The sequence below is a fragment of the Equus przewalskii genome, chromosome 1 (genome assembly GCF_037783145.1).
Source record: "Equus przewalskii isolate Varuska chromosome 1, EquPr2, whole genome shotgun sequence".
Classification (NCBI taxonomy): Eukaryota; Metazoa; Chordata; class Mammalia; order Perissodactyla; family Equidae; genus Equus; species Equus przewalskii.
The window spans coordinates 160,853,578-160,866,955 of record NC_091831.1 but is presented as its reverse complement, the minus strand read 5'-3'; the positions used below and the strand labels follow the sequence as shown (position 1 = coordinate 160,866,955).

Sequence of the window (13,378 nt, the reverse complement as noted above, 5' to 3'; positions counted from 1 at the left end):
GGGGAATGCAATGCGTTGGAGTCCATAGTCCTCAGGGCTCTGGTGAACTTGATGAGCCATGGCCTGGATGGGGGATCACTCCAGCCACTCACCACAGGGGAAAAAGCCCAAGCCACAGGTCCTTTTTCTTCAGTTGTGTTTTCCTAAGATGATACCTTGGCCCATTGACTGGATTGGAGGCACCCCAAACTAGTCAGGATCTTAGTCTCATGGCACCCACTATGCACTTGCCTCCTCCATTTTGGTTCTTTCTTTCTTATTTCACTCTCAAAAGAAAACTCATTTCCAGATTCTGAAGTCACCAAAATTCACCCTGTATGTTGAAGACTTACAACAGGGGCCATCCTCCATCATCTTCCAAAAAGAATTTCAAGAAGTCAGCCTGGAATTAGAGTCACAGGTCACAGTGCAAGTCCCAGATCTTCCAAGTAGCTATGTGTCCACAGGTGCATCCTGTCAGTCCCTCAGTCCCAGTTCCATCTGTAACGTGAGGATGATCATCGTGGTCTCAGAGCTGTTGTGAGGCCCTAATAAGGACATACGACAGCCCAACACCACATACAGCTAAGGAATTATAACTCCTGGATAGACACAAGGACACAGACAAATAAATCCCCCAGGACTGTGGCTGTGACAGCACCAAAGTAAATCCTGAAGAGATGCTGAAATGATGTGGGGTAGGGGAAGTGATGGGAGGCTGCTTAATGCATTAGAAGAGTTTCCCGTATTTGGAAAACTTCAGAACAGAGGAGACGAATTAGCAGTGAGGCTGGTAGAGAGAAGAGGGAATGGATTTCCTGTCTGAGACTGTCAGGACACTCCTTTCCAGCCCTCACCTGAGATTAGAGAATAAAGTCCCTATAAGGTATCAAATCTCTTAGAGAAATATGTCTCTAACTTTAATGTACATATACCTAGGGATCTGGTAAAAACAGATGATGATTCAAGAGCCTGCATTTCTAACAAGCTCCCAGGTGATATGGGTGCTGCTGGTCTGTCAATCACACTTTAATTGGCAATTCTAGGAGTTAGGGAAGGCTTCTCTGAGGCAAATATGCTTTGGCTGACAGCTGAAGGATGAGGAGGACTTGACTAAAAGGAGAGGAGAAGCCTAGGCATAAAGACCAGCTTGTGCAAGGGCCCTGTGGCATCAGAAAAACTCAAAGACCAGTGTGACTGGAGTGCAGAGAGTGGAGAGAGAAGTGGGATGGAGCTGCAGAGAGCATGGGACCATGTACAAGGTACGGAGGATATTAGTATTTGCCTTGACGATGAGGAGAAGCCATTGAAGGCTGTTAAGTAGGAAAGGGACATCAACAGATCTGCATTTTGAAAAGATCACTCCATCTGCACTATAAATAACAGATGGGGGCAGGGGATGGAGACAAAGCCAATGCAGAACACCAGTTGGAAATTCAGAGGCTAAAGCAGTCTGTGTAACAGGTAGCTTGACTAATGGTGGTAGAGATGGAGAGAAGCAGACTATCTGAGAACTGTATAGGAAGTAAAATAGAGAGGATTTTGTAAAGGATTTGACATGGGGGTAAGGCAGAGGGTGCTCTAAGGGCTGTCACCTGAGCATCTGGCCCCCACTGGATGACGAGGGTGCCACTCGCTGAGGAAAGAAGCACTAGAAGACAAGCAGGTTACAGGAGGGAAGAGCGTGAGCATGGTCTTGGCCGTATTGGGTTTGAGTCCCTGTGAGTCATCCAAGACAGGAGGTCAAATAAGACGTGGCTTCATGGGTCTGGGGCTCAGAAGAGAGATGGGAGCTGGAGATGTCAATCTGGGAATCAGGTTTTGGTTGGTTTGCATTGTTGATACTAGGGGTGACTGAAGCCATGGGCATTGATGAGATCCAAGGTGGGGAGAGCAGTATGAGATGAGAGGAGGGCATAGGACCAAGTCTCGGAGGACTGCAGACACTGGATGATAGTGAGGAAGAGGAGGATGAACTTGCAATGGAGAAAAGAGGAGCAAGACAAAGAAAACCAGGGAAGTATGGGGCCGAGGAGCCAAGAGAGAAAGTGTCTAGAGGAAGAGGTGGTCAACAGTGCGAAACGCTGCTGGGAAATGATAGCAACTCAACCAGGGTGGGGGTGGTGGAACCCAGAGAAGTGGTCTGGTTGAGGACTGAGGCCAGGGCTGAGTCCAGTGCCCCACCTGGTCCTCCATATGCATTCCCTGTACTGTAATTGCTAGTATACATGTCCTCTCCCCAGTAAGCTCCTCCAAAGTGGGTCTTGTCCATCCTGTTAGCCCCAAAGCCTAGCACAAGGCCAGGCACATAGTAGAGCCTAATAAATTTTACTGGTGAGTGAAGGAATGGATGGATGGATGAACGAATGAAGAAGAAGAATTGGAAGCAAAGAAGGACTCTCTGGCATCTGCCTGGGCCAGCTACTATCCTTCAGCTTTTTTCCCCTTTTTACTGCAATGACCCGCAGACCCAGGGAACAGAGACAGAGCCCCATCCCCTCCTCGCCTGGGCCCTGGCCCCCCTTCCTCTCTCTGACGAAGAGTCTGGACCCAAGGTTCTGCTGACGTGGGAAGGGGAGGAGAGTCTGGAGGAAGGGGAGGGGAAAGCAGCGCAGAGATCGCAGAGACGAAGGAGGCGCCCCTGGCTGCAGAGCTGCGAAGCGGGGTCTCTCCGGCCTCTGTATCTGGCACTGGGCGCGCCACTGGGCCAGAGGACAGCGCATCCTTTCGGTGCGGGCCGGCGGGGCCCCTGCGGTCGGCAAGCTGGCTCCCCGGGTGGCCACCGGGACCCCCGAGCCCAATGGCGGGGGCGGCAGCAAAGTCGACAGCACCGTAGAGATCACCTCCAGCCCCAACGGAGTAAGTGCCGGCGCCCTGGGGGGCTACGCCATCGTCTCCCCTCACCCACGCCAAGCGCCTGGCCCTCTCCTCCCGCGTATCCGCGCCGCTGACTGCCTTCCCCGCGCTCGCACCCGCCCTCTTGCCTCGCTTTGCGGTTTTCTCCGCTTCAACCATCTCCTGCCACCCCCCCCCCACCCCCACAGCAGGTCGGGACCCTCGGAGATGCGGTGCCCACGGAGCAGCTGCAGGGTGAGCGGGAGCGCGAACGCGAGCGGGAGGGGGAGGGCGACGCGGGCGGCGACGGGATGGGCAGCAGCCTGTCGCTGGCCGTGCCCCCCGGCCCCCTCAGCTTTGAGGCGCTGCTCGCCCAGGTGGGGGCGCTGGGCGGCGGCCAGCAGCTGCAGCTCGGCCTCTGCTGTCTGCCTGTGCTCTTCGTGGCGCTGGGCATGGCCTCGGACCCCATCTTCACGCTGGCGCCCCCACTGCACTGCCACTACGGGGGCTTTGCCCCCAATGCCTCTGGCTGGGAGCAGCCCCCCAACGCCAGCGGCGTCAGCGTCGCCAGCGCGGCCCTAGCAGCCAGCGCGGCCAGCCGCGTCGCCACCAGTACGGACCCCTCGTGCAGCGGCTTCGCCCCGCCGGACTTCAACCATTGCCTCAAGGACTGGGACTATAACGGCCTGCCCGTGCTCACCACCAACGCCATCGGCCAGGTGAGGCGGCCTGGTGGGGCCCCGGGTCTGGGGGCGGGCCAAGAGCTACGAGCGCCGGGCCTCACACCCACTCCATCCCTCTCACATCCCCAGTGGGATCTGGTTTGTGACCTGGGCTGGCAGGTGATCCTGGAGCAGATCCTCTTCATCTTGGGCTTTGCCTCCGGCTACCTATTCCTGGGCTACCCGGCGGACAGGTGAGGGCTGCCGTGGGGACAGGGCGAATAGAGAGGAGGGGGTGCTAAGGAGTCTAGCCCAGGCAGCTGGCGTTTGCAAGAGGCAGAAGAGGATTCGCTGGACTCTGCAGTCTTCTCTGGACTTCTTCTGTTCAGTGATATGCAGCCCCACCTCCATCTCAACTTCACTCCCCATCAGGAAATACTCCTTCCAAACCTCTTCTGCGCAGGGGAGTAACTCCACCCCCATATACATGATCAAGGGCCTCATCTCCAAAGACAGTAGCCCCACTCCTGCTGACCAAAAACCCTGTCTCCACAGATCAAAAGTTCTAACTCCTCCTTTATTGTCCCTATCACCGCTAACCACCTCCCTCACCATCTTCATAGATTAACAGACTCATCCCCACTAATAGCCCCATCCACATGGACCCTTAGCTCCATCTCAGTGGCCTAATTCCTAAAGATCATTATGTTAATTCATAAATATCACAGTCCCACTCCCACTGACCAATGGTTTAACTCTACAGACAAATGATTCCACCCTCATGGGTCAACAGTCCAACCTGCATGGATCAATGACCACAACAGCACCCTCCTAGAGATTAATAGTCCCATCCTCATGGATCTTCAGTGCTCTCAGATCCTGTCAGATCAAAAGCCCCACTTCCATGAATCAGTGGCCTCACCTCAAAGATCAACGGTCCATCCTCACCAACCAGTAGCTCTCCCCAGGGATCAAAACTCCCATCTCCTCTGAGTCTCAACACCATCTGACCAGGTGCTCCATCTCCACTGACCATCCCCATGGATTATTAGACTCATCTCCACTGATCTACAGTCCCATCCAAATGGCTTAATAGCTCAACTCCCATGGATCAAAGGCAACCCAACATTCAATAATCCAGTTCCTTGAAATCAATACCTATCCTCACACCCAGTAGTCACACACCCCTGTGGGCAACTGATTCTAAATCCACAGGTCAATAGCCCATCCTCATGCATCAATAGCCTCATTTCCACCAAACAGTAGCATCATTCCTATGGAATAATAGCCTCATCCCCAAAGACCAATAATTCAGTCCCCTAAATTCAGGAACCTTAGCCTCATTAACCAATAAGCTCATCCTCATGGAAAAACAACCCAACTCCATTGGGTCAGTAGCTTCACTCTCAGGGATCAGTGCCCCCTTCCCAATGACCAGTGACCCCAGTTTTTATCCCTATATATCAGTGGTCTTATCCCCAAAGATCAATAGCCTGGCATCCAAGGATCAGTAGCCTTGTCCCCACTCATAGTCAGTGACCATCATCACTGACCAATAGTCTCATCTCTCCTGGTCTGTGACCCCATTCCTACTGATTATCCCCATGGATTAATAGATTCAACCCCACTGACCAATAGCCCACATGGACTAAGATCCTCACCCCATAAATCAATGGTCCAACCCCAAAGATCAGTTGTCCAATCTTCAAAGATTAGTGATCCTCCCCACTGATCAATAGTCCTACCCTGTGGATTAATGGATTAATAGCTCCATTCCCATGGATCAGTGGCTCCATCTTCTGGCCAGTGGCCCCAGCCCCACTGACCATCCTTATGGATTAATAGACCCATACCCCAACTCCAAGGAACAATAGCCTCATCCCCCAAAATCAATTACTCAGTCCCCTAAGATTGATAGATCCAACCCCATATATCAATGACCCCATCTCCTATGACCAGTCTGAGCAAGACAAGGTCCATCCCCACTGACCAATAGCTCTATCCCAAAGGATCAGTGGCTCCTAGTCCCCTAAGCAATATCTCATCCCCTCTGATGTTGGTCTCTCTTCCATGCAGAAATGCCCTCATCCCTGACCAATAGCCCCAGTCCCAAGAATCAGTGGTTCTACCCCCACAGAACCATAGCTACGCCCCAGTGCCCAGCAACTAGACATCATAACTAGATGAGAAAGGTTCCCCGCCTTTCCCATCCTCTCTAGCCTCAGTCCAATACTTGCTCCCAGGGCCTCATCCTCATACCTCCAGCTTTGAAGTGAGCAACTGGGCCCCACCCAGCAACTCCTCCCTCAGGGAGTCTGGATGACCAGAGGCCCTTCCTTATTCCAGGTTTGGCCGTCGTGGGATCGTGCTGCTGACCTTGGGGCTGGTGGGCCCCTGTGGAGTAGGAGGGGCTGCTGCAGGCTCCTCCACAGGTGTCATGGCCCTCCGATTCCTCCTGGGCTTTCTGCTTGCCGGCGTTGACCTTGGTGTCTACCTGATGCGTGAGTGGCACCCTCCCAGAGGTCCTTCTCTTGGGGTTCATGCCTGCCTGTCTGCATCCTCAGGCCATTCTTACTGCCCCCTAGGGTCCCCTTAGTCCCTTCCTCAGCCCCAAATTTCAGCTGTCCAGAATCTCAGCTGTCTTTCTGCTCAGGCCTTTGAAGGACCTTGGGATCTTGCTTCTCTCCACAGCCCTCTCGCCCCGCAATCTTTAAGGCCTTCATTGCCCTGGACTTACTGCTGTCAGGGAATAGAGCCTTATTTAAAAAAAGAAATCCTGACTAGCTTGTCAAGAGCTTGAACAAGGGTTGATATAAAGATCAAATAAGAGGTCTGATGTGAAAGGACCTGTAAACTGGGAATGTGGAACACCCACCAGGGACTCTGAACCTCGAGCCCTCCCAGGTTTGAGCAGGAGAGGAGAAGGACTAAACAGTCTCTCCACTCTTTGCCTTTCAGAGGTTAGTCTGTGGGAGGTGATGGCTGCAGCCTCCACGCAGGGTCTGACCTCGCTCTCTGTCCTCCTCCCTCCCTCTCTCCTCTTCCCTCCCATGCCTCCTTCTTCCCTGGCCTCTCTTCCCTGTCCCTGCTGTATCTCTAGGCCTGGAGCTGTGCGACCCAACCCAGAGGCTTCGGGTGGCCCTGGCAGGGGAGTTGGTGGGGGTGGGGGGACACTTCCTGTTCCTGGGCCTGGCCCTTGTCTCTAAGGACTGGCGATTTCTGCAGCGAATGATCACCGCTCCCTGCATCCTCTTCCTGTTTTATGGGTCAGTATCACCTCCACCTGTTGTCTGGCCATTCCCATCTCTACCTCCAGCCTATCTCTAGCCTGGAAACCCCTCCTCTTCTCCACTGCCCCTCATCCAGGCCTGCCCCAGCCCCAACCCCTCAGAGATGGGAGTTTCCCATCCCTGGGTCAGGCCTCACAGTGCACCCCGCCATCCCATCCCCAGCTGGCCTGGTCTGTTTCTGGAGTCCGCGCGGTGGCTAATAGTGAAGCGACAGATTGAGGAGGCCCAATCCGTGCTGAGAATCCTGGCTGAGCGGAACCGGCCCCATGGGCAGATGCTGGGAGAGGAGGCCCAGGAGGCCCTGCAGGGTAAGAGACAGAGGTCCCTACAGGTGATAACCTCACGTGCACACATGACAGTGCCCTCTGCATGATTGTAGCTGTGCCACCTTCTCCCAGGGTCCCTACCACCGATATGGGAAGACTCTGGGTTCTCAGCTGTTTCTTCTAACAGCCCCTCTCTCTCTCCCAAAGACCTGGAGAACACCTGCCCTCTCCCTGGAACATCCTCCTTTTCCTTTGCTTCCCTTCTCAACTACCGCAACATCTGGAAAAATCTGCTTATCCTGGGCTTCACCAAGTGAGCCTGGGTGTCTGAGCCAAGGGCCAGGCCAGTAGCTGGGATGGGGGCTGGCTGGGTGGAGAAGGTCTGAGGACCCATGCAGAAGCAGCCAGGGCTGTGGAATGCTGCTGATGGGGATTCAGACACTATCCTTTGCTTTCCCACCCCTTCTCATAGCTTTATTGCCCATGCCATTCGCCACTGCTACCAGCCTGTGGGAGGAGGAGGGAGCCCATCGGACTTCTACCTGTGCTCCCTGCTGGCCAGCGGCACAGCAGCCCTGGCCTGCGTCTTCCTGGGGGTCACCGTGGACCGATTTGGCCGCCGGGGCATCCTGCTTCTCTCAATGACCCTCACTGGCATCGCGTCCCTGGTCCTGCTGGGCCTGTGGGATTGTGAGCATCCTCCCTTCTCCACAGTGTGGGCTCAGCAAAGGAACCCCAGCAGAGGTGCCTCAGACAGGCCCAGCCACTGATCCTGGCACAGGCCTCCCAAGACAAACCCCAGCAGAGGTGCCTCAGACAGGCCCAGCCACTGATCCTGGCACAGGCCTCCCAAGACAAGACTAGACCCTGCCCAGGTCTTTCACCCTGGCCACACAACCCTCCCCAGGCCACACAACCCTGTCTGTTCTCCTAACCAATTAGTGAATGCCCAGAGCCCACCCGTTAGAGCCTTAGGATCAGAGAGGCAAGGGGATGACGCCAGGGACTAGGCCAAGCATGATCTCCCCACCTCCATTCACATCCTCCCTCTTGGTCCTCCAGATCTGAATGAGGCCGCCATCACCACTTTCTCTGTTCTCGGCCTCTTCTCCTCCCAAGCTGCCGGCATCCTTAGCACCCTCCTTGCTGCTGAAGTCATCCCTACCACTGTCCGGTGAGAGCAGGGGTGCTGCCAGGGGCAAGGCCAGGCCTCCAGGCCTTCTGCTGAGGACAAGGCCTGAGGGATAAAGGAGGGAAGGCTGCTGGAGAAGGTTTGGGGTGAGGCCCACAGCTCAAGGCTGAGTGCCTCCTACATCTCCCCCAGGGGCCGAGGCCTGGGCCTGATCATGGCACTAGGGGCACTTGGAGGACTGAGTGGCCCAGCCCAGCGTCTCCACATGGGCCACGGAGCCTTCCTGCAGCATGTGGTGCTGGCAGCCTGTGCCCTCCTCTGCATCCTCAGCATCATGCTTCTGCCGGAGACCAAGCGCAAGCTCCTGCCCGAGGTGCTCCGGGATGGAGAGCTGTGCCGCCGGCCTTCTCTGCTGCGGCAGCCACCCCCTAACCGCTGTGACCACGTCCCGCTGCTTGCTACCCCCAACCCTGCCCTCTGAGTGGCCTCTGAGCACCTGGCAGGAGGCTGGCCTGTACAGAAAAGTGGCATAAGGCCCTGGCAAGGAGATCAGGAGGACTGGGGAAGGCAGGGCTGCCCAGAAGGCTCAGAGACACCTCATGCCAGCCATCAAGGAGAGCTCAGAGGACTGTCCCCACCCCCATCTCCTCCCTACTGCTTTGTGTTCATGTCCTTGGCAAGAGTCAGGGGACAGGGAGAGAGCTCCACATTGTAACCACTAGGTCTGGGCTCCATCCTGTGCCCAAAGACATCCTCCCAGACCTCATTCTTTCTTGCTCTATCATTCTGTTTCAATAAAGACATTTTGAATAAATGAGCATACCATAGCCTGGACTTCCCTCCCTTCTGTTGTACTTGTCTCTTGGGGGAAAGTTTTTCTCAGTGGAACCAAAACCAATAACTATCTCCCTCCCCGTCCCTGTGCCCTGCCCCCCCATCTCCCACTGAGTGTTAACTTCCAATTACCACCCCTTCCTGACTGCTCGCTATGCTGTTAGGACTGGCTAGGCACCTCACAAACTCCATTTAACCATTAATCCTTACAAGACCGCAAGGTAGGTGTTTGGATCAATTAAAGTTTTTTGTTGTTGCAGACAATAAAAACTGACTCTAATGAACTTAAGCAAAAAGGGAATTTGTTAGAGGGATATGATGGGGCAGGTTGTGGTGGGGGGCTCACTGAATGGAGACAGAAGCAGAACTAGTCATAAAAGATCAGGAACCAGAGAGGCCCCTACTCCAGGGAGTAGGAACTAGTAATATTTTTGTCCAGGCTTCACCTGGTTGAATAACTCCAGTGGGATTCAATCTTTGGGTCACCCCACTGAAGATTCATTTCCAGAGAGCAAGCGACTGGCTAGCTTGAGTAACACGCCACCCTCACCCGTATAACTGACAACTGGGGAGAGGGAGACCACCACCCGAGTGCTGTGAGCAGAAGTTAGACTGGATGTTGTGCAGGTAAAAGCAATGGACACCCACTACAGTGCTCTTCTTTTACAGATGAGAAAACTGATGCTCAGAGAGACTCAGTAACTTGCCCAAGGTTACCGTTAATGAGAAACAGAGCTGGGATATGATTAGATCCTGGAACTGGAGCTCTTCATTGATACACACTGTGGCCACCTTTTCAACTCCTTCCCATCTTTGAGCACTAGCCTTGGAAGCGAGGCGTGAGTCTCTAGGCACCCCGGGAGGTGGCAGCAGGGGACTAGGACTTCCACCTCAGTGCCAGGGCCTGCCTCTCAGAATAGCTCTGGCTTGGCTTTACCACTTTGTGCAAATTTCTTAAGCTTCAGCTTCCTTCAACGGTTGCTATGAGGATTAAACAAGATAATGTATTGTAAGTACCTCTTAAACTCCCCACTAGATGGTAAGCTCCTTGAGAGCAGGAATTTTGTCTTACTCAACTTTGAAGCACCAAAGCCTGACACGATAGAGCTTCAAAAAGTTGTTAATATTTGTTCATTCTTTCAGCTTATGTTTACTGTGTCCAATTTACAGACCAGCACCATCCTGGATATTTAGGGCACAGGCCATCCTTCAAAAAGCTTAAAATCCATCTAACACTAGCAATATTGAGGAAGAAGAGAGGTCGGTGGTTTGGAGCACCAAAAGGCTGCATCCAGGACATAAGACCTCTCTGAGAGAGGCTGGAAGCCCCCAAGCAAGGTCCTAGGACACAGGTACAGCGCTCTCAACTCAAAGGGCATCGGGAGAGCAGAGGCCTGGAGGTAGGAAAGGGTGAGGTGGTCCTGGAGAGAGGGATTCTTAGGGAAATCAAAGTCTTGGGGCTGGCCCCATGGCCGAGTGGTTAAGTTCGCGCACTCCGCTGCAGGCAGCCCAGTGTTTCGTTGGTTCAAATCCTGGGCGCGGACATGGCACTGCTCGTCAAGCCACGCTGAGGCAGCATCCCGCATGCCACAACTAGAAGGACCCACAACGAAGAATATACAACTATGTACTGGGGGGCTTTGGGGAGAAAAAGGAAAAAAAAAGTCTTGAGGCCAGGCTCTTCCAGAGAAGGCAGGTCCATTACCCACAGATTCCTGTAGCACCAGTCTTCCTATCTCCTTACCCTCTGCCAGTCCACGTCTGACGCCCAAAGCTCTAAGAACTAAGCCATGCTACTGGGCTCTCAACAATAATCATAATGTTACTGGAGAATTCCTAAGAATCTTTCTCATTTCAACTTCACAGCCCCCTGAAATATGTATTATTTTTATCCTATTTAATTACTGAGGAAATGGAAATAAAAGAAATTGAGGGGACAGCTAATTTTCGACAAAGGAGCCAGAAAACACAACGGAGAAATGAAAGTCTGTCTCTCCAAAAAATGGTGTTGGGAAACCCGGACAGCCATGTGCAAAAGAATGAAAGTAGACCATTATCTTACACCACACACACAAATTAACTCAAAATGGATTAAAGACTTGAATGCAAGACCTGAAACCTAAAACTTCTGGAAGAAAACACAGGCAGTATGCTCTCTGACATCAGTCTTAGCAGTATCTTTATGAATATCATGTCTCCCCAGGCAAGGGAAGCAAAGGAAAAAATAAACAAACCGGACTACATCAAACTAAAAACCTCCTGCACAGCAAACAAAACCATCAGCAAAATGAAAAGACAACCTACCAACTGGGAGAAAATATCTGCAAGTCCTATATTTGATAAGGGGTTAATATCTAAAATATATGAAGAACTCAAACAACTCAACAACAAAAAAAACAAACAACCCAATCAAAAAACAGGCAGAGGACATGAACAGACATTTTCCCAAGGAAGATAAACAATGGCCAACAGGCACATGAAAAGATGTTCCACATTACTAATTATTACAGAAATGCAAATCAAAACTACAATGACATATCACCTCACACCCATCAGATTGGTTATTATTTAAAAGACAGGAAATAAATGTTGGAGAGGATGTGGAGAAAAAGGAACCCTTGTACACTGCTGGTGGGAATGTAAATTGGTGAAGCCACTATGGAAAACAGTACAGAGATTCCTCAAAAAATTAAAAATAGAAATACCATATGACCCAGCTATCCCACTTCTGGGTATTTAGCCAAAGAACACGAAAACTCTAATTCAAAAAGATACATGAACCCATATGTTCACTGCAGCATTATTTACAATAGCCAAGATATGGAAACAACCTAAGTGCCCATCAACGGATGAATGGATAAAATGTGGTATCCATATACAATAGAATACTACTCAGCCATAAAAAAGATGAAATCCTGCCATTCCTGACAACATGGATGGACCTTGAGGGTGTTATGCTAAGCAAAACAAGTCAGGTGGAGAAAGACAAATACTGTATGATTTCACTCACATGTGGAAGATAAACAAAACACAAACACACATATGAGGAGAATAGATTGGTGGTTACCAGAGAGGATGGGGGTGGTGGGAGGACAAAACGGGTAAAGGAACACATACATACAGTGACGGATGGCAACTAGTGTTTGGGGGGTGAATGTGATGCAGTCTATACAGAAGTCAAAATGTGACAATGCACACCTGAAATTCATGTAAGGTTATAAACCAATGTGACCTCAATAAAAAAAAAAAGAAATTGAGAGATCTGCCATCAAGTGGCAGAGCCAGGACGCAAACCCAGGGTTTCTGGCTGCTCCTTCTACTCCACCACAGTTCCTTCAGTTATACACTCTGTAGCACACATTCTGTAGAATAATGTCTGTGGAGTTTTAACTGACTCCAATGTTGACTGTTTAGTTTTAGTTAGCCAACAACAAAACAAGAGACCATACTCACAGCTGTCTCTGGAGATTCTGTGCAAACCAGAAGGATGGTAAATAAGCACTTGTACTTTTTGGTAGAGCCCATGTAAAGCCAAGGAGTTATTTACATGCTAATGACACTGTCCAATACACACTGTGAGGAATGGTGTCAAAGGGACATTTCAATGAACGCATTCTTTGTACACCACTGGGAAAAGGTCTAGGAAAGGAAAGCTAAAGCACTCAGAAAGCTAGAACAGCTCTGGTAGGAGGGCAAGTGCTAGAGAGGAAGATTCTCTGACTTCAACCGAAGAGGTGAAGGCAAAAAAACCCCAGGAGTATTCAAGAATCATCAACAAAGCACAAGGGAAGACACAGTCCCTCATCCCCAAGTGATTCATAGTCTAGATGGAAAAGGTCAATGTGTGTAGCTAAAACAACTGGCATCTTGTCAGTTGCTCTAAAAGTCACCAACCACATGATCTCATTGGATCCTCATCAATAACTCCATGAAAGTTATTTTTAAGGCTTTTATAGTGGGGATACTGAGGCTTGAGAGGGAACTTACTCAAGGTTATGTGACAGGTAAATAACTAGAGTAGCCAGATCTTGAGAACTGAGAGCCTGCAATCTTCTTACGGCATAGCAGATAGAAAATGAAAGAAAGTATTACTTGCCTTGTAATATTAAGTTTAGAAGATACTCTAAGAACTTGGACACAGTTTTCAAACAAATAAGGAAACGACTACTTTCTTTGGAGAGGTGGTACTGATTAAAACCTGAACAGATTTTAGCAATATTTTAGTTGGATTCACAACTAAGAGCTGTAAAGGATTATTGAAGGGAAGTTAAAAGGGTATATGGGGTACATTTCTCACCTTGAAAAGTTACATGAAGTAACATGAAGGCGACTCCTGTTCCTCTCATTCAGTCAACCTAGCCTGGCCACCATGCAACCAAT

The 13,378-nt window shown here is 51.1% G+C and overlaps 1 protein-coding gene across 6 annotated transcripts; it reads left to right on the top strand.

Moving 5' to 3' along the window:
* Positions 1 to 568: 568 nt before the first annotated feature.
* SLC22A17 (solute carrier family 22 member 17) lies at positions 569 to 8,991 on the top strand. Of its 6 annotated transcripts, none has more exons than XM_070586840.1 (10): positions 569 to 2,838; positions 3,024 to 3,533; positions 3,627 to 3,730; positions 5,823 to 5,977; positions 6,577 to 6,742; positions 6,929 to 7,074; positions 7,240 to 7,345; positions 7,505 to 7,722; positions 8,095 to 8,206; positions 8,357 to 8,991. In XM_070586840.1, the coding sequence occupies exons 2-10, from the start codon at positions 3,126 to 3,128 to the stop codon at positions 8,643 to 8,645; spliced, it is 1,704 nt and encodes a 567-aa protein (XP_070442941.1). In that variant the 5' UTR covers positions 569 to 2,838; positions 3,024 to 3,125; the 3' UTR covers positions 8,646 to 8,991. The 6 variants fall into 6 exon arrangements, with proteins under 6 accessions (XP_070442941.1, XP_070442931.1, XP_070442945.1 ...); XM_070586830.1 differs by having other exon boundaries at positions 791 to 2,838; positions 7,505 to 7,776; XM_070586844.1 differs by having other exon boundaries at positions 1,594 to 2,838; positions 3,027 to 3,533.
* The last annotated feature ends 4,387 nt before the right edge of the window (positions 8,992 to 13,378 follow it).